This window comes from Rhinopithecus roxellana, chromosome 6 (assembly GCF_007565055.1).
Source record: "Rhinopithecus roxellana isolate Shanxi Qingling chromosome 6, ASM756505v1, whole genome shotgun sequence".
Classification (NCBI taxonomy): domain Eukaryota; kingdom Metazoa; phylum Chordata; class Mammalia; order Primates; family Cercopithecidae; genus Rhinopithecus; species Rhinopithecus roxellana.
The window spans coordinates 78956512-78983491 of NC_044554.1; the positions used below are offsets into that span (position 1 = coordinate 78956512).

At 40.8% G+C, this 26980-nt stretch overlaps 1 protein-coding gene across 2 annotated transcripts in view; it reads left to right on the forward strand.

The window, feature by feature from the left end:
- The window catches only part of HECW1 (HECT, C2 and WW domain containing E3 ubiquitin protein ligase 1), a 461143-nt gene that overhangs the window by 310211 nt on the left and 123952 nt on the right, over window positions 1-26980 (forward strand). For both annotated transcript variants that reach the window (XM_010381577.2, XM_010381578.2), the window contains 2 exons: window positions 20878-21020; window positions 25370-25470. In XM_010381577.2, coding sequence (XP_010379879.1) covers window positions 20878-21020; window positions 25370-25470 — 244 coding nt within the window. The remainder of the gene's footprint in view (window positions 1-20877; window positions 21021-25369; window positions 25471-26980) is intronic.

Consider the following 26980-nt stretch of genomic DNA (forward strand, 5'->3'; position numbering starts at 1 on the left):
ACGGGCACCCACCACCACACCCAGTTAATTTTTGTGTTTTTAGTAGAGATGGGGTTTCAGCACGTTGGACTCCTTGTCTCAAACTCCTGACCTAAGGTGATCCACCCGCCTCGATTTACCAAGTGCTGAGATTATAGGCATGAGCCATTGCACCTGGCCTCTTCATTTATTTCTGAAGACCTGGGTTTTCCTCTGATATCATTTCCCTTCATCGTGAGCTCCTTCCCCTGGCTTTTCTAGAGTGGGTCTGGTGAGACTAATCCTCTTATTGTTTATTTGAATGTCTTTATTTAATGTCCTACAGATATTTTCTCTGCAGATATTTTCACTGGATATAGAATTCTGGGTTAACTGGTATGTTTCCCCTCAACACTTGAAAAAATATGGTTCCACCCAGTGAGATGGCACACACCTACAATCCCAGCTACTCAGGAGTCTGTGGTGGGAGGATTACTTGAGCCCAGGAGTTCAAGGCCAGCCAGAGCAACATAGCAAGACCCCATCTCAAAAAAAAGGTTTAAAATGCAGTTCTACTGTGTTATGGTCTCTATCACTTCCAATAATAAATCTATAATAATTTAAATCATTGTTGCTTTCCTATCTGTCAGGTGTCAGTTTTCTCTGGCAGATTCAGGGTTTTCTCTTTGTCTTTGGTTTTCAAGTTGGATTTTGGCATTTCCACGCATGGTTTTTGTATTAGTTTCTTAGAGCTGTCATAACAAAGTCCCACAAATTGGGTGGCTTAAAACTACAAGCATATATTGTTTCATAGTTCTGGTGGCCGGAAGTCCAAAATGAAGAGTTGGTTCCTTCTGAAGGCTCTAAAGCTGTTCCATGCCTCTCTCCCAGCTCCAGCGATGTAGGCAATTCTTGGCATTCTTGGCTTGCAGACTCCATCTCTGCCTCCATCTTCATGTGGTGCTCTCCCTGTGTGTCTCTGTGTCCAGATGTTCTTCTTCTTAGAGGGACATCAGTCATACGGGATTAGGGCCCACCCTAATGGCTTCATCTTAACTTGATTACATCTATAAAGACCTATTTCCAAATAAGTTTGCATTCAAAAGCACCAGGGTCTTAGACTTCCGCATACCTGTTGAGGGACACAATTCAACTCATAACAGTTTTCCTCTGATTTATTCTATTGTTGGTTCACTGAACTTCTTGAATCTGTAAGTTTATGTTTTCACCAAATCAAGGAAGTTTGACTGTTATTTATTTTTTCAAGTATTTTTCTGTTTAATTCTCTCCCCTTTTTCTTGACCTCCAAATGACCCATATGCTAGATCTTCAGAGTCCCACAGGTGCCTGAGGCTGTTGTCTCTCTCCTTGTAAATGGATAATTTCTATTGATCTATCTTCAATTTTACTGTATGTTTTCTCTGTAAAGTCCATTCTACTATTGCTTCTATGCAATGAATATTTTCAGATATCAGAATTTTTTTATTTTAAGATTGCCATTTGGTTTTATTTTATGTGTTTTATTTTGCTGATATTTCTTACCTATGTATATTCATAAGTTAATATTTTCCTTTACCACACTGGATATAGTTATAATAGCTGCTTTAAAGTATTTTCCTAATAATTTAAACATCTGGGGAATATTGAAAATGAGTCATATTTTGTGATTTTTTTAATAAATTAAGTCATTCTGGATGATGTCTCGAGCATTGTTAATGTTATACTGAAGAGACTCTGGATTTTCCTTCAAGGGGTATTGATGTTTTTGTTACAGCAGGCAATTGATTTGGCGCGGCTCCTACTGTCATCCATGTGGTGGGAGGCACCTCAGATCTCAGTTCAGTTCTTTACGCCCTAACTGCAAACTGATTTCATTTGCCCTGTGCATGTATGATTCTGGGATCAGCCATAAACTTGGGCTGAGTTTCCATACATCGTTGGGGGCTCTCCTTTGGCTCTCTTCTTTCCGGAGTTCCTCCTTTACTCTCTCGTGGTGCTGGTTGCCCCAGGCTTCTTTGCCTGGTTCATCCAGCCAAAAAGATGGTGAGATTTTTATAGGAGTTTTAGCTGCTCTGTACCACTATTGCAGCAACTGTGGCTGCATTCAGGGCCAAGACCCCAATGTGAAGAATTCATTCCATACCCATCTCTTGTTGCAGTGAACAAGTTTCAGCAATTAACTGTGTAGCAATTAGAAACAATTATTTTATATTTTTCTGGGCATTACCAAGATTTGGATTTTTTAAAACAAACTACAAATGTGTTTTGTAACATTTTTATCATCCAGTAGATTCCATCTCTTCACTGTACTTTGTAAGTTATCCTATAAACCAATGTAGGTTTTAATTGTTGTCTTCTGTGCTATTCTTTGTAAGTGTATTAGTAAAATAATTTAAGTTAAGAATAAATTAATGGCCGGGCGCGGTGGCTCAACCCTGTAATCCCAGCACTTTGGGAGGCCGAGATAGGCGGATCACGAGGTCAGGAGATCGAGACCATCCTGGCTAACATGGTGAAACCCCGTCTCTACTAAAAACTACAAAAAACTAGCCGGGCAAGGTGGCAGCGCCTGTAGTCCCAGCTACTCGGGAGGCTGAGGCAGGAGAATGGCGTGAACCCGGGAGGCGGAGCTTGCAGTGAGCTGAGATCCGGCCACAGCACTCCAGCCTGGGTGACAGAGCGAGACTCCGTCTCAAAAAAAAAAAAAAAAAAAAAAAAAGAATAAATTAATGTAAGCCGCCACATTGACAACATAAAGGAGAAAAATCATGTTTATCTCTGTAGATCCATAAAAAGTCTTTGATAAAATTTAATATTCATTTATGATTTTCAACAAGTCCTACAAAACTAGGAATAGAAGGTAACTTTTTTGTTAGAAATGCTTGTTTCCCGATGCCGTAAAGAAATAGCACTTGAATAAAAATTTAATTTCCTCAGCAAAGCCGTTTTTACTTTGTGCAGAAAGGGTACACTCACCAGCAGTTTTGCCATGAGAGTACGCGGAGCAAAGGACACAAGGTCATTTATAACCTGACATGTCCACCCTACTGCTGTGTCCAGTTTCCATTGGCTGGAACAGGACCTCACATTCTGCATTTGTCCTGATTGGCTAGCAACTTAGAACTTTTAAAAAGAGGCAAAGGCAGAGGAGAACAAAGGAAGGAGGAAGTAACTTGTGGAATGCTGAGAAAGGTGAAAACACCTTCAAATAAGGAAGAGGAACAGGCTATGACCTAATGCTTGCTTGGACCCGTATAAACGTGCCAGGGCAAATATTTAGGCTAAATTGTGGGAGCTAAGAACATCAAGTACATTGATTTCTTTATTATGGCTAGCAGATATTTAAGAATGTTAGCACAGGTCTTTGAATAAATTTTGCTTCTAAGAGAAGTGACTATTTATTCCTAATTAGAAGGGGAGAAAAGTCATTGAAGAGGAACCTCTACTTTACTTGTTACATTTTCAATCCAATAGAGGACTTAATATATTAATAATAACAACAACAATAAAATCCACAGCAAACACTATACTTACTGGTAAAATATTAAAATATATTTCCTTAGAACCAAGAATAAGACAAGGATGCACACTTTAGCCACTTCTATTTAGTATTGTGCTAGAGATTCTAGCCAGTGCAACAAGGTAAAAAAATAAAAAAAGTATGTCAGCACTGGAAAGGAGGACACAAACTGTCTGTGTTCTCAGATAACATTATTGTGTTAATATACAGTATAAAACACTACCCAAACTACCCAAATTAGTGAATTTAGCCAAGTCATTGAATAAATAAAAGGTAAATATGTACAATAAATCATATTTCTACATGCAAACAGAAAATAAAAATTGTTAAAAGATATTATTTACAATAGCATCAAAAACTAAGGAATAAATCTAACCACAGAGGAGGAAGATGGTTACACCATGCACTACCACATTGCTGAGAGAAATTTAAAACAGCCTAGATAAAAGGAGATATTGTTCAAGGCTTAGAAAAGTCAATATTCTTTAGGTGTCACTTCTTCCCCAAATTGATCTGTGGTTTCAGTGATATCCTAATCAAAATCCTGGGAGATACATTAATGTAACTTGACAAGTTAATTCTAACATTTATATAGAAATACAAAATGCCAAGTAGAGGTAAGAGTCTTGAAAAAGAAAAAAAGGCAGGAATTTTATACTGCCAGATGTCCACACAAAATATGAAGCTCAAGAATTAAATAATGTGGCATTGGCACAGAACAGACAAATAGCTAATTAAGTCGATTAGAATCCAGAAGTAGATGCACCACATATCATCATCGTTTTATGGCAGCAGTGCTGCTGCTGTGCATTACGGAAAGGACAGCCTGTTCAAAATTTGATGTTGGGTCAATTTGCTGTCCATATAGAAAAGAAATAAACCTCGAATGCAGTCTCACAACATATGCAGCCTATTCCAAATCAATTGTACATCTAGATATGAAATTACTACAATAAAGCTTCTAATTCATAAGAAAACAAGTGAGAATACTTTCACGACCTTGTGGAAGCAAAAAAAAAACTTAAATGGAATATAGAAAGCATTAATCATAAAATAAAAGATTAATTAATTTAATGACAATAAAATTAAGAGCCACTGTTCATCAAAAGTTTACATTAAGAGAAAGCCACAGAGTGGGTAAAGATGTTGAGCTAAGTCTAGGTGACAAAGAACTAATATTTAGACTACAAACACTACCCCCTAGAAATCAAAAAGGAAAAGGACAGACACCAACAGAAAAATGGACCAAAGACTTCAACGGGCAACGCACAAAGCAGGGATGTCCAAATGCCACTAAACCTCTGAAAAGCTGCTTAACTTCTTTTGACATCCAGGAATAAAAATTAAAATTACAGTGTGATACCACTGCACACTCACCAGTGTGCAATGGTATGGCCAAACTGAAGAAGATCAACAATGCTGGCTGCTGGCGAGGTGTGGAACACAGACTCTCTGACTCTGCTGATAGGAGGCAGGGAGCAAGGACATCAGTTAGCAGACAATTACAGAAGCCAGGTGGGAGATGAGGAAACCTGGATCAGGCTGAGGCATGAACACAGACAAGTGTGGAGGTAAATATACTTAGCCACAATCCCTCATTTTTGTCTTCTGGTCTCCTCAATATCCCTTTGCTTATCTCCCTACAGTACGTTTAAACTAGGGCTCTGGTGTGTGAGAAGAATATCACACAAACAGTACAGGGAGCTCAGGATGTTTTCTAATGCTGATGCTGTCTGTGAGACATTAAATATTAGGTTGGAGGAAAGGTAACTGCGGCTTTGCCATTAAAAGTAATGGCCAAAATTGCAATGACGTCTGCACCAACCTAACCAAAACATTACCAAACAATTTAAGCATAACCAAAACATACCTACAATTACCCAAACCATTGCCAGACTTGAAGAATCAAATATGGGCATAAACACCAGGGGTCAGGGTTGGAGCTGAACCTTTAGAGTATACTTCTTGTTTTTTATTGTTTTTTGTTTGTTGGGGGTTTTTTTGTTTTGTTTTGTTTTGTTTTTGAGAAGGAGTCTCGCGCTGTCACCCAGGCTGGAATGCAGTGGTACGATCTTGGCTCACTGCAACCTCTGCCTCCCAGGTTCCAGCAATTCTCCTGCCTCAGCCTCCTGAGTCGCTAAGATTACAGACACACACCACCATGCCTGGCTAATTTTTTTTGCATTTTTAGTAGAGATGGGGTTTACCATGTTGGTTAGCCAGGCCGGTCTTGAACTCCTGATCTCAGGTGATCTGCCTGCCTCAGCCTCCCAAAGTGCTGGGATTACCAGCATGAGCCACGGCACCCGGCCTTTTGAGGATACTTCTTGATGCCGAGTGCTTTACCAGAATTATATATACCGTTACCTTGTTTACCAGAGTTACATTTAATCATTTCAACAACATCATGAGTAAATGAGAATGAGACTTATTAGAAAGGGAAATTGCCAAAACCTTATTGATGGAGCAGAACAAGCAGCCAGGTTAAGCTAAAAGCCCCATGGCCTGGAGATAAATCGCAGTGCCTGGCCAAGACTCGTGGTCACAATTGCTAAATGATTACTGTCATTAGCCAGCCCCAAGGAGTTCTAAACAATCTCTGATTGGTTTAAGATAGATCATTCACTTCAGTCCTGACTGATTAGAGATTATGAGATAATTTAATCAGACATTAAAGTGTGCTTTTGACCTGGGCAAAGTAAACATAGTGTCATTAGCACAAAAATCACATTTATGGAAGAAAATCATTCCCTGAAACGCAGAGCTGGTACTGGTGGTGAGTGTGTGAGCAGCCCTAAGGACGGCATTATTTCCCCAGGACAGCAGTTTCACAAATGATTTTTTAAGTCCCCAGATGTAGACAACCATCATCTAAGTACAAAATCGGTTCTTTTGTTAGTAAAAGCAGCTGCTGAACCATTTTATGAAAGGAACTCATGAATGGAACACCAACAAAAAAACACAGGGGACACTCCCCTGTTTACTCGGGGTGGGAGACTGGAAGCCTCTTGTTCTACGGTGATGCCTGAGGCTCATTCACTGAACCTGGGACCCAAAGACACAGTGATATTCACTTGCCAAAGTGTTCCTTGTACTTGTCTGTTAGCATCATTTTTCAACTTCTGAGGACATAAGATAGAGTTTTTGAGAGCAGCAGTAAAACTTGAAAACCATTGCCAATGTCTTATGGAGGAATAGAGTGAGCTGGGCAAGGGTTAGCTTGGCACATCCATCCATGGTGGTGGTGGTGAGCTGGAACCACCTCATGTGAGCTGACAGGAGCCAACCGTGCACATCTCTTCCCAACTCCACATTTAGTGAAATCAGCCATCGTGGGAGTGTTTATACCACGAAAATTAGCAAACACTACAGAGTGGAGCTGGAACTGGGTGCCTTGTTCATTGATTGAAATTTGTTAAGCTGAAGACTAACACTAAAAGTGACATCCTGTAAGACTGGTACCAAAAATCAAAGGTGGGGCTAGAGTCTGAGGAGAGCAGATCTAAGTAGATTTCTAAGCATGAAGGCTTCAGAAGAACATGAAAACAGGTACAGACAGAGCCAAGGGAGTATCTAGAAATGAGGAAATACAAGAATCAGGAATGATGGAGCAGGCAGGTGGGAGAGAACCAAAGAAATTTCAGAGATGGTAGGCAGTTGTCTTTGGCATATCTACATAAAATGGCCACAGCAGAAATTCCACTTCAGCCAGGCTCATCTCTGACTGTGAATCCATCCTTTTGGGGACTCTCTTAGTAGGTCCCCATCTTTGTCTCCATCAGGCTTGTCTTGCTGGAAGAAAATAACTATGCTCCGGTGACAAATCTCAAGTCATGATAGGCTTCGCTCTGTGTAGCTTTCTCAGCATTTTTCAGGGCAATGGGTTATTAGCCCGGAAAAAAAGTTACTAAAAAAATATGAACAAGCCAGGTGCAGTGGCTCATGCCTCTAATCCCAACACTTTGGGAAACCAAGGTGGTAGGATTGCTTGAGTCCAGAAGATCAAGACCAGCCTAGGCAACATAGCAGAACCCCATCTCCACACACAAAAAATTTAAAATTAGCTAAGCATGATGGTGTGTGCCTGTAGTTCCAGCTACTTGGGAAGCTGAGGTGGGAAAATGGCTTGAGCCTGGGATGTCAAGGCTGCAGTGAGCCATGATCACACCACTGCACTCCAGCCTGGGTAGCAGAGCAAGACCTTGTCTCAAAAATAAATAAAAAAATAAATAAAATAAAAACAACAGTCTTTTCAAAGTTAAAAATATCAGGAAAAATCAATAGAGTTCTTGTCATATTATAAATTACTTTAAATTGCAATTTTGTAACAACTGAATTACTGTGGTTATGTTATTGATTTCATGTATTATGTAATTATCACTATACTAATACCATGATTAATTAGCTTATCTCACATTTTCTGGGATTTTTTTTTTAATTTTAAGCCCAGAATGGGAGCAGAGAAGGTATTATGTATCTTGTAAAAGCTTATGACAAACATTTAAATTATTAATGCATCCATCCTTGACTAAGAGAACATTATATATTAGGGAGGAATTAATGGGCATGGGTATAACTTAGCGTGTTTTTGAGAGAAACATACAAGCAGAATTAATACAGCACAAGTCCAGTGATTATACAGCGTAATCAAAAGGAGATATTATGCATCCTGCCGGTAATGTGGAACAGTGGAATGGCAAAGCCATAAAGCCATACAATAGAGTTGCAAAAAGCTTTCAAGCCCAGTTAATATAATTGAGGACATTTGAATAGAAGGGGATATTTTATATATTTACCAAGACACTCACTCACATACACACACACACACACACGTGTACATATATGCAGATGTACACATGTGGATAGATAGATAGATAGATGCTTTATTGAGCAGTCTCAGTTCAGTAGGGTATCTTAATAATGTCTTGGGCACATTTCCATAACCTTCTGGTCGCTTGTATTTGTAAGTAATCCAATCAAGTCTAATTTTATATTCAGCTTACATCTCTCGTTTCTTGCCCCAGCCTCCTGTGCCATCCAGTACAGGTCAGAATTGTGGTTTGAGGGTCTTGGAAATTGTCTTGGTTCATTTTCTGTTGCTGTAATGGAATACTACAGACTGGGTAATTTATAAATAAAAGAAGTTTATTCAGCTCACAGTTCTGGAAGCTGGGAAGTCCAGTAGCATGGCACTGGCATCTAGTGAGAACATAGTAGAAAGACAGAAGCAGAAGCAAGAGATAGGAGAAAGGAGAACCAGGCCAAAGTCATTCTTTTTATCAGGAACCCATTGATAATTAATGCTTTCAATAATGGCATTAATTAATTTTTGAGGGCAGAGCCTTCATGACCTAATCACGTCTCAAAGTCCCCACCTCTAATATTGTTATAATGGCAGTTAAATTTCAACATGAGTTTTGGTAGGGATATTTAAGCCATCGCAGAGGAGAAAGAGGACATATATTATTTTGTCCCTTTTTTCTACTCCAGCACCTTTGAGAGAAAACAGAGTCATGGAAAGAGATTTAGAGATCCCCCTCAACTTTTTTCTGCAAGGATTATGGCTGCATTGTTGGGACTGGGATGAGGAGAGACGGAGTCAAAATTTTCTTACTAACAAGCTGTCTGATGGGATGAGGAGGGTATCTGGCCCCAATGATTGACCAATCATGGGGCACTTAATGACCTGAGTTTTCCTATGAGCACAAAAGTGCCAAATCTGAGGTCACAGAACATCCTTTTACATCCATGTTTATATATAGATACACTTCCAAATATTTGCATCCCTTCTAGTACTGAAAACATAAAAAATACATATAATACAGCAAGATAAAATGTATTTAAATATAGGTGAGAAACAGGAAACCAGGGAAATGTTTTAGTAAAAAGTAAGATGAAATTAAGTTAGTATATAAGGTGAATGTCAAAAGTCTTGCACACCCTCCTGAATAACATTAGAAATGACCAAGGAGAAAGGGTCTCTTGATTTCAGAGGAGGGATCATATGGATAGCACTTGGCCTGGAAGACATATTTTAGTATTTTTCATACAAATACTGTTTTTGATTTGCAGCTAATTTTATTTAGGATTTTTGTAATTATCTATGTGAATAAAATGCCTTTCATTTCTTTTCTTATGCTTGTTCAGTTTATATCAAAGATGTCTTATCCTTAGAAAATGATTTGGGTAGCTGTCCCTTTTTAAAAATTGTCTTGGTTGGCTTATATAAGACAGGGATTATCTGATCCAATACGTTTTGGTAAAATGTACTTATAAGGTGTTCTGGTTACACGATGTTTGATTATCAATTCAATTATTTGTTATTTATTCAGGTTTTCTACTTCCTCTTGAATTAATTTAAAATTTTTTATTTTCTAGAATATATATATTCTATGTAAATATATAACTAAAAATGCTATATAATTAAAATTTATGTAGAAATTTTATTTCTATATTTATTTATACATAAATATTAATTTATATATATAAATAGTAGCACTGCCTACTATCTTGCAAATTCACAATGCACATTTGTAGAATTAAAGGCTTTGAGACACCTAACAGTAAAGAAATCTCTTCACCCTTTTAACCTAGTACTTCAGAGTTCTTTTTCTTAGAATTGTCAACATCACATAGAAACCGGTTTCAGAGATCTACATCATATACAGATTTAAACATTAACTGTCAACAAATAACTTCATATTCGTTCAAAATATATCTCTGTTCTGCTGTTACTTGCCCTAATTTAGACTATCGCATTAGGTTTCTATCAGTACATAATAAATTGCCACAAATTTAGTAACTTACAAGAGCAGCCATTTATTATCTCACAATTCTATAGGTCGGAAGTCTGGGCACAACCTGAGTTCTCTGCTCAGGATCTCAGAGGCTGAAATCAAGGTGTTGGTCCACTTGTGTTCTCATCTAGGGGTTTGTCTGGTGAAAACATTGTTACCAAGATCATTCAGGTTGTTGGCATAATTGAGATCCTTGCTAGTTATTGGCCAGAGCAATCCTTGCTCTGACCCTCTCCATCATCAAAGCCAGTGATGGAGAATGTCCCTTGCATTGAATCCTTCTCACATTTGTCCCTCTGACTTCAGACAGGGCCCACTCTTTTTGTTTTTAAGGGTTGATCTAATTAGCTCAGGCCCACCCAAATAATCTCCCCTTTGACTGATTAATTCAAGGCCAGTTGCTTAGTAATCTAATCATGGCTTGGCATCCAACACATTCACAGGCCCCACCTGCACCCAATGGAAGGGGATTATACAGGGTGTATACACAGGGAGCAGGAATCTTGAGGACCATTTCAGAATTCTCTCTACCACATTTATTATCCTTCAGTGCCAACCTGTGTAGGTGGCCACACCCCACACCAGATGAAGAGTCACTTTGCCTCCTCTTCAGAGAAGTCCATCACTATAATATAATCCTTAGATTTTTTGCCAGAACAATAACTAGTATGAGTTGGGCTTTGAGTGTGCCATCTAGCATGCATAAAGGAGTATATTTAAGCTGACCCACAATCTTGGATTGTATTCCATTTTGCAGTATCATTATCCAGTTACCACAGGAAGTTGCCATTCATTCATTTCCTCATTTATCATTGTGCTCAGCTCACGTCACGTGTGGTTTCTGTGTACAAAGCTTTTCTGTGTTTCAGAGATATAACTTTACTGGCAATTGTAAGAGAGAAGCTGAAGACAGGGAGACCAGTTAAGAAGTTATTACAGGGCAAGGAATGACAAGACCCACACCTAGACCAGTGAGAGTGGAAGTAAAGAGAAAAGAATGGACTCTGGAGTGAGGAAGAAAATTTAGACTCACTGACTGATTGGATATGGGCTCCTGAAGGTTGACCAAGGGTTGATCAAGGTTGACCAAGATATGCAGATGAGGAGCATCATGGATGATGACACGTGCAGAAGGCAAAGTTAGAATAATAGCTCTTTTCTTCCTACCATGTTCTGGGTACTCTAAAGTAGGCACAAGAAGATCAGTTAACATTACTTATGATCACACAGCAGATTTTGTTCTTAGTTTCCAGTCTGTTCATCCAATCCTATGCTTTCTTTATAGGTGTTTAAGTGAATCATCTCCAGAAGTAAAAGATTGGAGATATACATATGGATATAAATATAGATATGGATACAGATATAGACAGAATGCATATATGCGTAATATGTGTATGTATATATGTATATATACAAGTATGTACAGATATATAATATGCAAATATCTAATATATACTTTTTATATATAATATACAATTATATGCATATTACCTATTTAAACACACACATACAGAGACCTTACTTCCCATTCTTCCAAATTACAACTAAATATTGGCCTAATTTGCCATAGCAGTACCTATAAATAAAATAATATTATTCTATTTTGTGGCTGAGGATTCTCATATGGAGAGAGATGGTGAAGGCTTGATGAAAATCCAGCTTATTGGCTGGGCGCAGTGGCTCAAGCCTGTAATCCCAGCACTTTGGGAGGCCAAGACAGGCGGATCACAAGGTCAGGAGATCAAGACCATCCTGGCTAACACGGTGAAACCCCGTCTCTACTAAAAAATACAAAAAACTAGCCGGGCGAGGTGGCGGGCGCCTGTAGTCCCAGCTACTCGGGAGACTGAGGCAGGAGAATGGCATAAACCCGGGAGGCGGAGCTTGCAGTGAGCTGAGATCCGGCCACTGCACTCCAGCCTGGTCAACAGAGCGAGACTCCATCTCAAAAAAAAAAAAAAAGAAAATCCAGCTTATTTGCTCTTATGCAAATATTTTGAGAAGAAATATAAACTTTCCATATATTTATATGCGTGTGTGTGTGTGTGTGTATGTGTATATATATGCAGATTCCCTGCAGTTAGGCTTACGTCTCAGCAGTATGGTCAGTATGGTCTCTGGCACTTCCTTCCTAGGATAGAGTCAAACCACACACTACTGGGAGGGGCAGGTCTTCTCCCATGACCAGACTCCAAGGGCACCACTTCTTAATCTAAAATGCTGTTATGTTGCTCGTGAGATGGGGGAAGAATGCTCCTGATTCAATTCCTGCTCTACTAATGGAGCTGTCTATCATTGTCCTTGACTTTAGGCAGCACTATTTTTGAATGTCGTTTTTAAAACTAATGACTAGTGCCACCTGAATTGAAAGTCACATACATTGCAAGATTCTAAGGAAAAGTAGCTGTAGTTCACATGCTCCATTTGCCTCTTTCCTGTTCTTTCTCCTCCAGGGAGAACTTTTACACAGAAAGCACCAAGCTCAGTCCATTTAATTCCCATTAGTAATAAATAATGGTGTTGGCTGAATGGTACCAGGCAGCCTCTTGTGAATGAAACCTGTGTTTCATTTCCCCTGTTTATATCTGGCTGCAAGAGAGGAGAGACAAAGCTAGATGCCAGTCTAACCGATGTCATGACTTATATCACACAATTAAGACTACCCTTCCTCCACATCATGAGGTATCTAATCTCCACTTCTGATTGGTATTCCTGCCTTACTCTTGAATATCTTCTACCCCTTCAAACTTCACACAACCCAAATCAAATTAACTTTCCTTATCGGTTTTCCATCCTTAACCTTTCCTGAATTTCATGAATTTATGGGTGTGCATAAATGAATCATTCTACCTCTGTTCTCACAGACTGGAGTCATCTTTTCTCATACCTCTCCCTCAATGAAAATACTAAGTGAAAATACTTTCTAACTCACGTCTGAAATTTCCCACGAAGTTTTCTCCTTTTTGATTATAGCATCACCCTCACGTCCATATTCTTATCATCTTAGCTACATTGAGGCAATAATGGGTCCCCACTATTTACTCTGCCACGGCCAGTGAAACTCTTTCTACCCATGGCACAATCTTCCCTTTGTAATATCAACAATAAAAGCAGATCAAGTTAGGAAAAATTGCTAAGTTTATTGTCACACAAAAAGTACAGATTACAATCTGGGAGACTTCAAACCAAGTGGTAAGAAGCTCCACTAAGCAGTTACAACACAGTTTATAAAGCATAAAGGAGGAAGTATTTGATTTTTTCCATGATTGGCTGTTACACATTATAATTTTTCTTTTCAAGCAAAACAGAGCTGTTTAAGACGATTTGTCTATAGCTGGCTGGTTTAATTTCGCTGAATCATGTGGAGAAGGATGTTAAAGCTTACATTTTGTGTTTGTAATTAGAAAGAACCTTTCAGGGAAATTAAGATGACAAGTTTGGGTTACACGGTAATGGGCAGTTGGCCTTGGGGTGTATCTAGACTGTGGCCTCTATTTTTATTTTTCTTGATTATTATTACTATTATTGAGATGGAGTCTTGCTCTGTCCCCCAGGCTGGAATGCAGTGGCCTAATCTTGGCTCACTGCAACCTCCGCCTCCTGGGTTCAAACGATTCTCCTCCCTCAGCCTCCTGAGTAGCTGGGATTACAGATGCCCACCACCACGCCTGGCTAATTTTTGTATTTTTAGTAGAGATGGGGTTTTACCATGCTGGCCAGGCTAGTCTCAAACTCCTGACCTAAAGCATTCCCTCCGCCTCAGCCTCCCAAAGTGCTGGGATTACAGGCATGAGCCACCTTGCCCAGCCCCATTTTTATTTTTCTTTAACAATGCCCAAGACTACAATTCTCCAGATGATCAAGGTCGACATGAATGACTCATAGTTTCCTTAACCACCGCAATCTTTTTGACCTTCAGTTCCATTCACCACGAGCCATCCATTCCTGCACTTATACCCTAGATCTTGTTAAAATATCACAAGCCCTCCAGCCCTGTACAGTCTTCTATCCTTCCATACCCAGGCCCCCATTTCCATCATTCTGTTCCTTCATTGCTTTGGGACACACAGTCATTCAGCCTCTCTCTGCATTCCTAGCTATGTTACTCCTTCCACATGCTCTCAATCTTGGGAATCCAGGCTCGGGAATTTGTGACTTCTTCCTCTCCCACATGCCATAAGTCTCACTGACATTTAACCAGTCCACACTCTGCCACCCTTTTCTCCTTGCCTGCTAGTCTTCCCCCGACCCCAACTTTGCACTTACCTTACCTGATCTGCCTCCTCCAGGCCTGACCCATCTATGGGCCACCCCTCAGCACTGCAGCAGTGACTTCTCTACACTGCAGATCTGAGTATATCATTTGCATGGTGCAGATCCTTCAGTTGCTCCCAGATGCCTTCAGGATAAGCCCAAGCTCTGGCCAGGAGGCTGTTCATGGTCTGGATTCTACATATCTATTCAATTTCATCCACAACCAGATCCTCCAATATGACCCATATGTAGTAAGCCACTTTCAGTTCCCCAAGGGACTCATGTACTCTGTGAACTTCACCCTTGCCCATGGCACCCCTCTACCTGGAATGTTCCTCCCACCCCTTCTTCATCCCACTGAGACTTGCTCTTTTGTTTGTTTGTTTGAGATAGAGTCTCACTCTGTCACCCAGGCTGGAATGCAGTGGCGCGATCTTGGCTCACCGCAACCTCCACCACCCGGGTTCAAGCAATTTTCCTCTAAAAGTAGCTGGGATTATAGGCGCCTCCCAAGTAGCTGGGATTACAGGCGCCTGCCACCATGCCTGGCTAATTTTTGTAATTATTAGTAGAGATGGGGTTTCACCATCATGGCCAGGCTGGTCTTGAACTCTCAACCTCGTGATCCACCCGCCTCGGTCTTCCAAAGTGCTGAGATTACAGGCGTGAACCACTGCACCTGGCCAGTTGTTTATTTTTTAAGACTCAGTGAAAGCATTGTTCTCTGGGAAATCATCTCTACCTGTCCACTGGGCTGAGCCTTTGGGAAGCCTTACTAGAGTATCTTCTGCTTTGTCATTGTCTGCCTGCAGTGTAACACTCTGAGGTCTAAGGTTAGAGGCTGTGGCCCCAGCACTCCAGCACAGAAGGGTGGTAGCTGTGTCCCAGCACCCAGCTCAGAGCCAGTACCCAACAAATGTTTATGAATGAATGGAAACAACTTTGCCCCCTTTATTTACCAACACTCTCCTAATCTCTGCCTAAATTACTCATTATGCAACTGCTACCAGTTTACTTAATTGCCAATTAAATATTTCCTTTAGTTAGTTACCCAGTTTTAATTTCATTAAGTTCAATTTATAAAAGTTCTGTTTTAGAGGCGATCTACCTCAGATCTTTTCTGAAGCAAAACGGAATATAGTAAGTTAAGCATCGTACTTCTACAAATGGCCTATTGAGTAAACAACACAAATAAAGTAAATAATATCCTCCTATATTGCAGCACCAGCCCTAATATCTCTCTGGAAGATTGAATATGATAGGAGCACATCAGTGGTTTTCAACAAGGGTGATTTTGTTTCCCCAAAGGACATGAGGCAATGACTGGAGACATTTTTTGGCTGTCATATCTAGGCAGGTGTCACTGGCATCTAATGGGTAGAGATCCACTTCCATCCACTGCCAATAAGAATGCTAACAAAAAACCAGCTATTAAACTCAGGCTTGAAGAATGCTTTACAGATCATTGGACTAAATGTTGAGGCCACAGAGGAAGATTTAGATTTGGTGTAAGAAATATTTTCCTAACTGTAACATTATTTGATATTAAAATAGATTATTACTGAGAGAACAGTAGTGCTCCACCGAGTTGCACAGTGGAGTCACCTGGGAACCTTTAAACACTACCAGTGTCCCACTCTCTCAAGGGAGTCTAACATAGTCAAGAGTGGGACCCAGTAATGGGTACTATTGTGGAAGCTTCCAGATTATTCTGAGAACCAAGGCTAAGACCCACTGGTCAAAGCAAAAGTAATAATCCCAACACCTGCGCTTAAACAAAAGAAAGCTTTACTTTTAGCCAGAAGGGCCCTTGACCCTGTAGGAATACTCTATGCATCATGCTTGCTCATAGTGGACCCAGCGGTGGGCCTTGTACAACCGTCTTCCTGCTGTTGCTGCTCAGTTGAAAAGGTCTGACAGTTGAGTCCTAAAGTGAAGCCAACAAAGAGGATTCAGACTCTGATGAAGAAATGACCCATGGAACTTTCTTTTCTGACCTGAGTGCCAATAGTCTTTTGTTTAGGACAGTTTCACGGCTTGTGAGGAGGTGAGGAGCCATTTATTCACTGGTTGGCCCAAGCATGTGTCACAGTTGCTCTGAAAAGCTCAGATCCTAAGGTAAAGGACAAAGATGGAAAATAGCCAGACATCAGACCCCCAAGGATGCCCAGGATTGGCTTTGTCATTCCCACTCTGGCGTTCTTTCACCGGTGAGGTAAGATGCAAGGAGATAAAATTCCCAAAGCAGCAGAGGGCTTAGGGTAACAATACATACTTTAAAAAAAAAACCTTTTGCAGATATAGTTCACAAATTTGTCTTTTAACCAAGAAGTGGCCGTTTCTCTGGAAACAAAGAGTGGGCATTAGTAATAGGATAATCATAGCTTTTGTCTACGTGCTAAGCATTTGAAATAGGCCTACAGATTACTACAAACAGCGGTATAGGATTACTGGTCATTAAGAGCCAGCTGAAATGAGTTAGTAAACTTAAAAAAGTTCAATAACCAGAGAGTCAAAAGGAGAAGGTGATAGTAAATCATGGGGCAGGTGGGGTCCGGAAAGAATAGGAATGAAGAGGGAAGAAACTTGGTCTAACATGGCGTGGGCCTTCTTTTCCCATTCTACAGGTGAAAATGCCGAGGTTTGGAGCAGTTGTGAATGACAGAGTCCAGAACTTGGATGTGCAGAGCTAGGAATAAAACCGAGTTTACCTCACTCCAAAGTTTCTCCTTTGGAGCCTTGAAGTAAAGGCCAAGTCAGGGTAGCCAGGTGAAATCCATGATACTGGCTTGAGGCTCATGGGTGCAAGTAGCTTGTCCACAAACAGACAGACTTTTACATTTTCAGGACTACTCACTAGTTCTTAACAGAGCCTGACCTAGCTGGGGGTCTACATGGACTCCAGTAACCATGGCATGGAGACAAGGGCCTGGTGGGGAGAGAGGTCAGTGTCTGGGATGAAGGGGTGGGTGTGTGAAGAGAGTTTAAGAAGAAAGTTGTTGTGGAGGGAGGAAAGAACCCAGAAGCTCCCACTAAGTTTCATAATACATTTTGATAAGTTAACTTCAGTGTCCCATGTAGGCTACTGTAGGTAGAAATAGTCTCATTTTAATAAAGGTGATTGTGTTTTTCCTTGTGAAAATAATAGGTGCTCATTATAGAAAGCATGGAAAATACAGAAAAAGGAAATGGGGAAAATATATTCTTACTTGGTAAAACAACTGTTATAAAATCTGTTGTAATTTTTTCCAGTCTTTTTTAATTCATATAATTCATATTATTGTGATCATGAATTGTACTTGTCCTGATTTTGTTATTTAACATTGCAAAACAAGCATTTTCCATCTTATTAGCATTTAGTGTTACATGTAATTATACATATTTATATATAAATTATTATAATTTAGAAAAGTATAAACTATTCTATTATTTGTGCATGTCACAATGTACCTAACCTATTGTTGGGCATTTAGATTAGAAAATATATTATAATACACTCCAGAATGGAATAACTAGACCAAAGATATAGAAGTTTTAAGGACCTGAGACAATCAACAGGGCTGGATGCTCACTTAGGAAGGCCTTTTTAGAGTAGTACCTATTCCTGGGTTTGATCCTCAAACTTGACATGCCCATAATTCAGTTTTCTCAGTACTGGGAATGATTAGTTCTTAGGAGTTACATAGGAGTTAACTAAAACTAATTTATAATGGCAATCAGATGTACTACATGGTCACTGTGGAACTCGTTAGCACTGTTTGTCAAATATTTCTGCGGTCCATCTCCCAGGCACCCTGTAGGATTATACTTCCTGCTCCCTGAGGGTGGCTGGGGCCTGTGTCTAGTTCTGAGGAGCTGTGTTTGGAAGTGAATACTTATTTGCAGGGGGAGCTCTTTTTGCCTCTGTCATTGTAACTGGCAATGCTTGAGAGGGTGGCTGCTCCATCAGCCCACAGTGAGAATGTGAGCAAGAAATACAACTTGAAGCCCCTGAGACCTGGAAGTTGGCTGTTAGTGCAGCATGCCCCAGCTCATCCTGACTGCCACAAAGAATATACTCACGTTAGCATGCCCAACATATTTAATCTCTGTAAATAGAAATCAACTAACGTTAAAAGATTGCTAGGCCGGGTACGGTGGCTCACACCTATAATCCCAGCACTTTGGGAAGCCGAGGCAGGCGGATCACGAGGTCAGGAGATCAAGACCATCCTGGCTAACACGGTGAAACCCTGTCTCTACTAAAAATACAAAAAATTAGCCGGGCGTGGTGGCGGGCACCTATAGTCCCAGCTACTCAGGGGGCTGAGGCAAGAGAATGGCGTGAACCCAGGAGGTGGAGCTTGCAGTGAGCCGAGATTTTGCCACTGCACTCCAGCCTGGGTGAGAGAGGTAGACTTTGTCTCAAAAAAAAAAAAAAAAAAAAAAAATGGTTGCTGTTAGGATTCATCAGAATAAAAGAAAATATGTATTTATTTCAGGTGTTTCACAGCCTTTGATCAATGGGACTGTAACATTCAATGTTAATTAAGACTTCTCCTCCCAAGTAGTTTGGGCTGGCCAATGCCAACCTTTACCTTCCCGTGTCTCCTTTTTACACTTGTAATTTTCATGTGCGTCCATGTGAAGAGACCACCAAACAGGCTTTGTGTGAGCAATAAAGCTTTTTAATTACCTGGGTGCAGGTGGGCTGAGTCTGAAAAGAGAGTCAGTGAAGGGAGATAGGGGTGGGACCGTTTTACAGGATTTGGGTAGGTAGTGAAAAATTATAGTCAAAGGGGGTTGTTCTCTGGCAGGCAGGGGTGGGGGTCACAAGGTGCTCAATGGGGGAGCTTCTGAACCAGGAGAAGGAATTTCACAAGGTAACATCGTCAGTTAAGGCAGGAACAGGCCATTTTCACTTCTTTTGTGATTTTTCAGTTACTTCAGGCGATCTGGATGTATATGTGCAGGTCACAGGGGTTATGATGGCTTAGCTTGGGCTCAGAGGCCTGACATTAATGTTGACCAAGCCAACTTCTGATGGGCACAGTCTTCCTTTAATTGTTACTGTTTTATTTTAAAAGTCACACCATATACTATTTAACAAATGAATACTTTTTAAAATTTTTGTGTATATTGTTTTGAGATGGAGTCTCACTCTGTCACCCAGGCTGGAGTCCAGTAGTGCAATCTCAGCTCACTGCAAACTCCACGTCCCAGGTTCAAGCAATTCACCTGCCTCGGTCTCCCAAAGTAGGTGGGATTATAGGTGCCCACCACCACACCCAGTTAACAAATGAATACTTTATTTTTTATTTATTTATTTATTTATTTTGAGACGGAGTCTCGCTCTGTCGCCCAGGCTGGAGTGCAGTGGCCGGATCTCAGCTCACTGCAAGCTCCGCCTCCCGGGTTCACGCCATTCTCCTGCCTCAGCCTCCTGAGTAGCTGGGACTACAGGCGCCCGCCAGGTCGCCCGGCTAGTTTTTTGTATTTTTAGTAGAGACGGGGTTTCACCGTGTTAGCCAGGATGGTCTCGATCTCCTGACCTCGTGATCCGCCCATCTCGGCCTCCCAAAGTGCTGGGATTACAGGCTTGAGCCACCGCGCCCGGCCCACCCCTTTCTTTTTAAGGATGGAAGAGTTCTCAGTTTCAAAGATTTATCAGCCTTCACTTAACCAGTTTCCTCTTTCTAAACAGTTTTGTGTTTTTCCCCAGTCTTCTGCTATTGTTAGTAATGCTCCAATAAACATCCCTGTTAAATGTATCTTTTGCACACTTGCACAAGTTAATCCAGAAGGAAATCCCTAAAAATATAATTCCAGGTTGAAGGTATTTGCAGTTTAAATGCCAGTAAATATTGCCAGTTCCCTTCCCAAAGGTCAAATCAATTTGCATTCCCACCAAAACCGTGTGAGAATTCTTGTCTCTTCCCCCTCTCAAGGATACAGGGTATTACCAAACTTCTAGAAATCTCTTCCATCATAATCATGAAAAGCTATATTGCATTGTTGATTTAAAGTACATTTTCTTAATTACAGGTGAGTTTGTGCTTGTTCTTTCTTTAAGTATAATACCTTCAATCAAGTATGGTGAGGCTTTGGTGGCATTCTTTCTCTTTAAAGTGTGCTGATTTTACTGTTTGAATCTCAAAGAATAAGCCTGTTTTTAAGCCCTGAGGAAGCATCTTGTCGCTGCCCCTCATTTACTGAATAAACAGGGTTCACAGCATTTCTAAGACCCTTTATATATATGTATATTATAGCTGGGGTATTTTACAATGACAGCATCAAGGCAGATGGACTGGGAATTGGCTAGCCCTCCAGCCTCTCGGTTAATTGATGTGACATATTCTTTCATTGCAGCAATTCAGTTTTGTGTCCTTGCCCACTGACGTGCTGGAAATTGAGGTGAAGGACAAGTTTGCCAAGAGCCGTCCCATCATCAAGCGCTTCTTGGGAAAGCTGTCGATGCCCGTTCAAAGACTCCTGGAGAGACACGCCATAGGGTAAACCTGTGACTGAGATCTTGCTATCACTAGGTTCCCATCAACAGGCCATGCCCAAACGTGGCCTGTAGGCTCAATAGTATAGTCTCACAGAGAGTCAAAATGTTACCACTCTATTTCTTGGCTTTTCCTACTAATTATGTTGCCTGAGCCAACATAAGTGTTTGTTCGATTAAACAAACCCTTCCCTTTCCACTTGATGGTGTAACACTGGTTACTTACCCAAGAGAGTAAAGAATCCTATTAAAACTATTAAACAGTATTAAAAGAAGCCCTCAGTGGGGCATTTTTCTGGACGGGTAGAAACTCAAGTTTGTTTTACTATGAAGAATATTATTTCATTCATATATCAGTCTGGTATGTAAGATTTAATCATATGTGACATTTCCATAGCAAGATGAAATACTGGGTAACTACGGTAGTGTCTTACTTAGAGGACACTAGCATCTGCACATGCTAGATAACATGGATGAGAATTTGAAAGCATGATTCTTATGGAATGACAGCAGTTAAGATGCTCACAGAATTCAATTGCGTATGAGAATAGGTTTCGGTTTTGTCTCTTACACATTCATGTCCACTCATGGTTCTCATTAAAGTAGACTATAACCAGATAACAGCCCTATATATAATCTGTATTTCTTTAGGTAACAGGGACTACATTTGAAAACACGAAATAAAGCTTTCTATTGATAAATATATCCTTATATACAATGTAACTCTTACAAAGATAGCAAAAGAATGAGAAAAATATGCATAATTTCCAAGTATCTTAATTTAAAGTTCTTTGGATTATCAGAAGGACTTTGGAATCCTGATAATTATCACAGACATTTATTAATAATTGGGACTTTATGGTGTGCATGCAGCGGAGTGCACAGACGCCTGCCACTAACTCTCCAACCAAAGGGAGCTGAGTTTATGGAGCTGCAGTCACGCGTCACACGCAGTGTTTGCACTTGTCATTCATGGTTGTGAGGATTAAACAGATAAAAAGTGTACATAAAGAACTTAGCATGGTCACTGGCACATAGTAGGAACACAAAAGAAAATGGTATTCCTTGTGATCTTTTTTATTTCATTTAGTCCTCATAATGCTTCTGTGACAGCCTTACCACCATTCCTCCACGAGGAAACAAGGCTTCAAAAGGATCAATAATTATGTAAACCCAAGGCTTGTGGGTGGCAGAGATCCAGCCGGAGGTCACACTCTTACCTGTGTCTCTCCAAAGCCTGAGGGCGATCCCTGCACAACAGGCTTCTCTCAGGGTTCCTGGGACTGATTCTCTAGTTTATTGTGGGCCACGCTTTTCATTTCTCTCCTTCTCTGCCCTACTGGCTGCTCTCACAGCTGTTAGCACCTCTGCCAGGGGGTGGGCTGGAGAATAAAAACAGGGGCTGTGTGGAATTCTTTCTACCGCAGCACCTAGTTCACTGCCGCCCAGCATGCATTAGATATCAATTTGTACCTATGGAACAGAACTTCTCCCTCCAGCTTGCTGCAGCCACAGAGCCCCTCTGCCCTCCCATGCTGAGTTCTCTCCTAAGTCCAAGCTGCCAGCTCCTATCTTCTTGGCACTGTCCCGCTCTCTCAGACTCCCACTGTGGAAAGGCACATCCCCAGCTGAAAGCAAGTTTCTGAGGTAGAAAAGGGTGTCCCCGACCAGAAGAAGGCTAGCTATGATTTTCCCAGTGTTCTTGCCACCCAGGGAAATGGAGAGCACAGATCGAGTGTGATTGAGCTTACACCTCTCCAAGAGGCTGCAACAGCAAGCCATGGAGGTGTTTTTCCTCCCACCCTCTTTGATGGGATGACAGATTGCGCCCTGGTGGCGGGGCAGAGCAGCTCCTCCTCCAAAGCCTTCTGCTTCCACAGCCCCTGGAGGCCACTTCTGTAGTGCTGCCCCTTCCGGAGGTGTCCCACCGTGGGTAGGAGCAGAGTGTTGGGGTGATGGCCATGGAAGCAGTGGCCATGCAGCCTTAGCCATGGCAGAACCCCATTGTGCACCCATAACAAAAGTGAATCCACTTTGCACCGCAGTTTCCCTCTGCCCTCAGCACATGCACTCCCTATAAAGCCCCCTGCATCGATGGCTTCTGAAACGTTTGGCTCCACCTGTACCGGCTCCCTCCCTGCCCTGAGATATTTGCACCTTTCCCCCCTGGGCACACATGCACTCTGATTTCCAATCCTACCTCGATTCCTTGGCCTGTAAAATCCCAGGCTTCAGTTGGCTCTCTGCCTCTAACTCTAACCATCTCACCTTTGCATTGAAGTGTCACTGTCTGCCTTGAACCATTATTTAGTGGTCCTACCTTGTGCCCCCAACTGGACATAAGCTATTTAAAGGCAGGAGCAGTATATGAAATGCTTTGTATCAACTGCAGCACTTTTCACATGGCAGGGTCTCAAAAAATATTTGTTAAGTGAGTGAAAAGCAAAAAAAAGAAAAGCCCGGAAAGTAAATGCAAAGCATAATAAATGTAATTTTTGTGCCACTGTCTGATTGTCTTTAGGCCTCCCCTGATTTCAATTAAGTTTTGGGTTCAGGATGTCTTTGTTATGGTCGTAATAGATGTACTTCATAATATTGACCAAAGGCTCTTTCTAAATAGACAAAATACTGAGGTTCCTCCTATTTTTTTCTACATATAATGCTTTACTTAATGGACTTCTGAGGAACTCCAAACACTAAATCATGGCCTATCAAAGAACAATTTTAAGTTAGGGGCTTGTTGTTTATCTCATAATGCCAGTGTTTTCTAGAAAGAAACATTAAAACACTATCAGCCAGTGATTTATCTTTTTATTTTCATGTCACAAACTAATAAATGGAATAAATACAGAGTCATCTGAATAACAACTGCTTTGGGGCTATGTGTTTGTTACTACTGTGTACCCTGGGTTTGTTAACTCCTGAATATCCTAAGGTGGTCACTCTTCCTATTTAGGCCAAGTTAAGGGGTAATTTACTCTGCTGAAGCTGTATTGTTAATGAAAATATAATAGCAAAGTTTCAGGTTGATTGCCTCTAGAAAGTTTTCTTTTTATAATTAAGAAATGGCTTTGAGGGGGTGGAGGGGATGGCACGGAAGTCCAGGGTGGAGACTCGGGGTCCCTACATGTGGAGCCCTGCAGTTGGTGTTAAGTGGAAGGTCTCAAGTCAGAGAACCCAACCCACAAGTCTTGCTCTGCTTCCTCCTGGAGCAGGTGCCATTCTGTAGCGCCCACAGACTCTCCAGTAACCATGACAGCATCCTTTCTTAGACATTACATATATACCACAAGATATGTATCTGCTGGCACTGTCCATCGTTGAGGACATATTTGGAAAATGGCAATCTGCACAGGAAAAGCAGACCAAGGACATCCGTGTCTTTTTTTATTCTCTCTCTCTCTCTTTTAGAACACAGGTTGACGAACTTTTTTGTACAGGGCCAGGTAGTAAGTATTTTAGGCTTTGCAAGGCCCACAGTCCCTGTCTAAATTACTCAGCTCTGCTATTATAGCATGAAAGTTGCCACAGACAATATGTAAGCTAACAAGCATGACCGTGCTCCAATTAAACTTTATTTATGGACACTGAAATTTGAATTTCATATAATTTTCACGTGCTACAAAATGTTACTCTTCTTTTGTTTCTTTTTCCAATCATTTAAAATATAAAATGTCACAACCACACAAAAACAGGTAGTGGGCCACATTTAGCCCTTGGGCTGTAGTTTGCCTACCCCTGCTTTAGAATACAGACAGTTAGTTCAACTTAATCATTTTTTACTTTACAATGAATTCAGCAGAAACCATACATCGAATTTTGATCTTTGATCTTTTCCTGGGCTAGTGATACATAGCATGATACTTTTGTGAAGCTGGCAGCAGCAGCAAGCCATAGCTCCCAGTCAGCCATGTGATCATAGGGTAAACAAGTGATACCGTACTCTACAGTAGACTGTATTCAGTAAATTACCTGAGATATCTAGTACTTTATTATAAAATAGTTTCGTTTTTGTGTTACGTGATTTTGCATACTTGTAGGTTAATGTAAGTGTTCCAAGCACTTTTAAGGTAAGCTAGGCTAAGCTATGATGTTTGGTAGGCTAAATGTATTAAATGCATTTTTGACTTGCCAGTATTGTCAATTTTTGATGGGTTTATCAGGTCGTAATCCACGGTAGGTCGAGGGGCATCTGTATTCGATAAGGACTTCCTTACAGTTTTGTATTGCTGTTGAGCACATCAGGACTTCCCTGGGCTTGCCTGCCTCACCCACTGGTGTAGAAAGCACACTGCATGGTCATTAGGAGGAGAGGTATTGACCAGAACTGTGATGGTGCTTATTTCCTTCTAGGGATAGGGTGGTCAGCTACACACTTGGCCGCAGGCTTCCAACAGATCATGTGAGTGGACAGCTGCAATTCCGATTTGAGATCACTTCCTCCATCCACCCAGGTATTTTCAGCATGAACTTCATGTCTTGTCCTAGGCTAGTGTCATAAGTATGGTTCCTTTCTCTAAAATACAATAACCATGGTTCTCTCCAGACATATCCTAGGTTTTGTGGTTCTCTATCTTCTCCATTTGAGGCCCAGAAGCCAGTGATCTATTCTGGAAGCCAGGTTGCTGTCCCTCTGATGGAGAAGATTCTCTTCATTCTAGTGACCCAAAGGTAGAGGTTAGACAGTGGACTGAAGATTAACAATGAGGCCAACATGGATGGAGAGCTCTGTCTTATTTATCATCCTACTCCCAGCACCCACATAGGTGTTTAATCATCACATACATGAATGAATGAATGAACGTGAAACATCTTTCTACCTAGTAACTAGATATAGACTAGCCAGTTGCTGAAGTATGTCATGTTGAAGAACTATAATTGTGCAATGAATTTTTATAATATCACAGAAAAACATGAAAAGTATAAATAGGACAGAAAACTCCAGAATCATCCAATATTCCATTTAATGCTAAACAGATTTCAAAATACGAATGATAATATGCCTCATAATTCTACTTTTGCTCTTCTTCTGTAGCCCCCATACATCTCAATATAGATCATACTGAGAACTGTTAGTACCTCCTGGACCATTTACAAGTTGCTGTTAAGTCTAATGAAGCTCTTAAGAACTTAAAGCCTGGCGTTTATCACTACCCACTCGTTAAACTCCAGGTGTACTTTCCTATGCCACTATACGACTTGGATTGTAAGAAAACACCTTGACTGTTTCGTCTTTTCAAATTCAGTCTATTTCTATATTCTAAGAATACAACTGACTCGTCCTTTGGTGTAGCCATAAGGACAGCTTTATAGCTCACCAGAGGGACTGATTTTCTTTAGTGAATTGCACTAGTGCATTTGAAATGGGCAGGAATCCAGTAGAAGAACTGCAGGAAGGTAGAGTTAAACACTGGCTACTACCCCTTGAATGGCTGCTTAAGGTGAAGACCTTGTTTTTTTTTTCAAATTGGAATTAACTCTGAATGTTGGGAACCTTCCAGCCTGAGATATTGAATGACTGTGATTGTTCCCATTCTTCATCCAGCCTTTTTCTTCTCTCTGGTTGCATGAGAATACCACTTACCCCTTATGCCACCCTGCAGGACCTAAGCATAGGAAACATTCTGAGCAAATGCAATTAACTAAATAGAATCATCAAGGAGCTATAAATAACACCACTACTACCCTCATCCCTGGAAGTCATTCCATGTGGCAAACACTGTTGAGCACCTACTGTGTGCCCAGAACTGGGTTAGTGCATTTTAACCAAAACATGAATTCCCTTGAAACAGATTTCAGAAATATATCCATGACTGCAAGTTGTTGTTAACATAGCAAGAACTCAATCTTACAGAATTTTTCACTAGAGCTCTGGCCAGTGAGGAACCCTCATCAATCGACATTCAATATCCTAATGTAGAAATCCCTTAGTGATGGCTTACATGTCCCACAGGGTATCCTAAC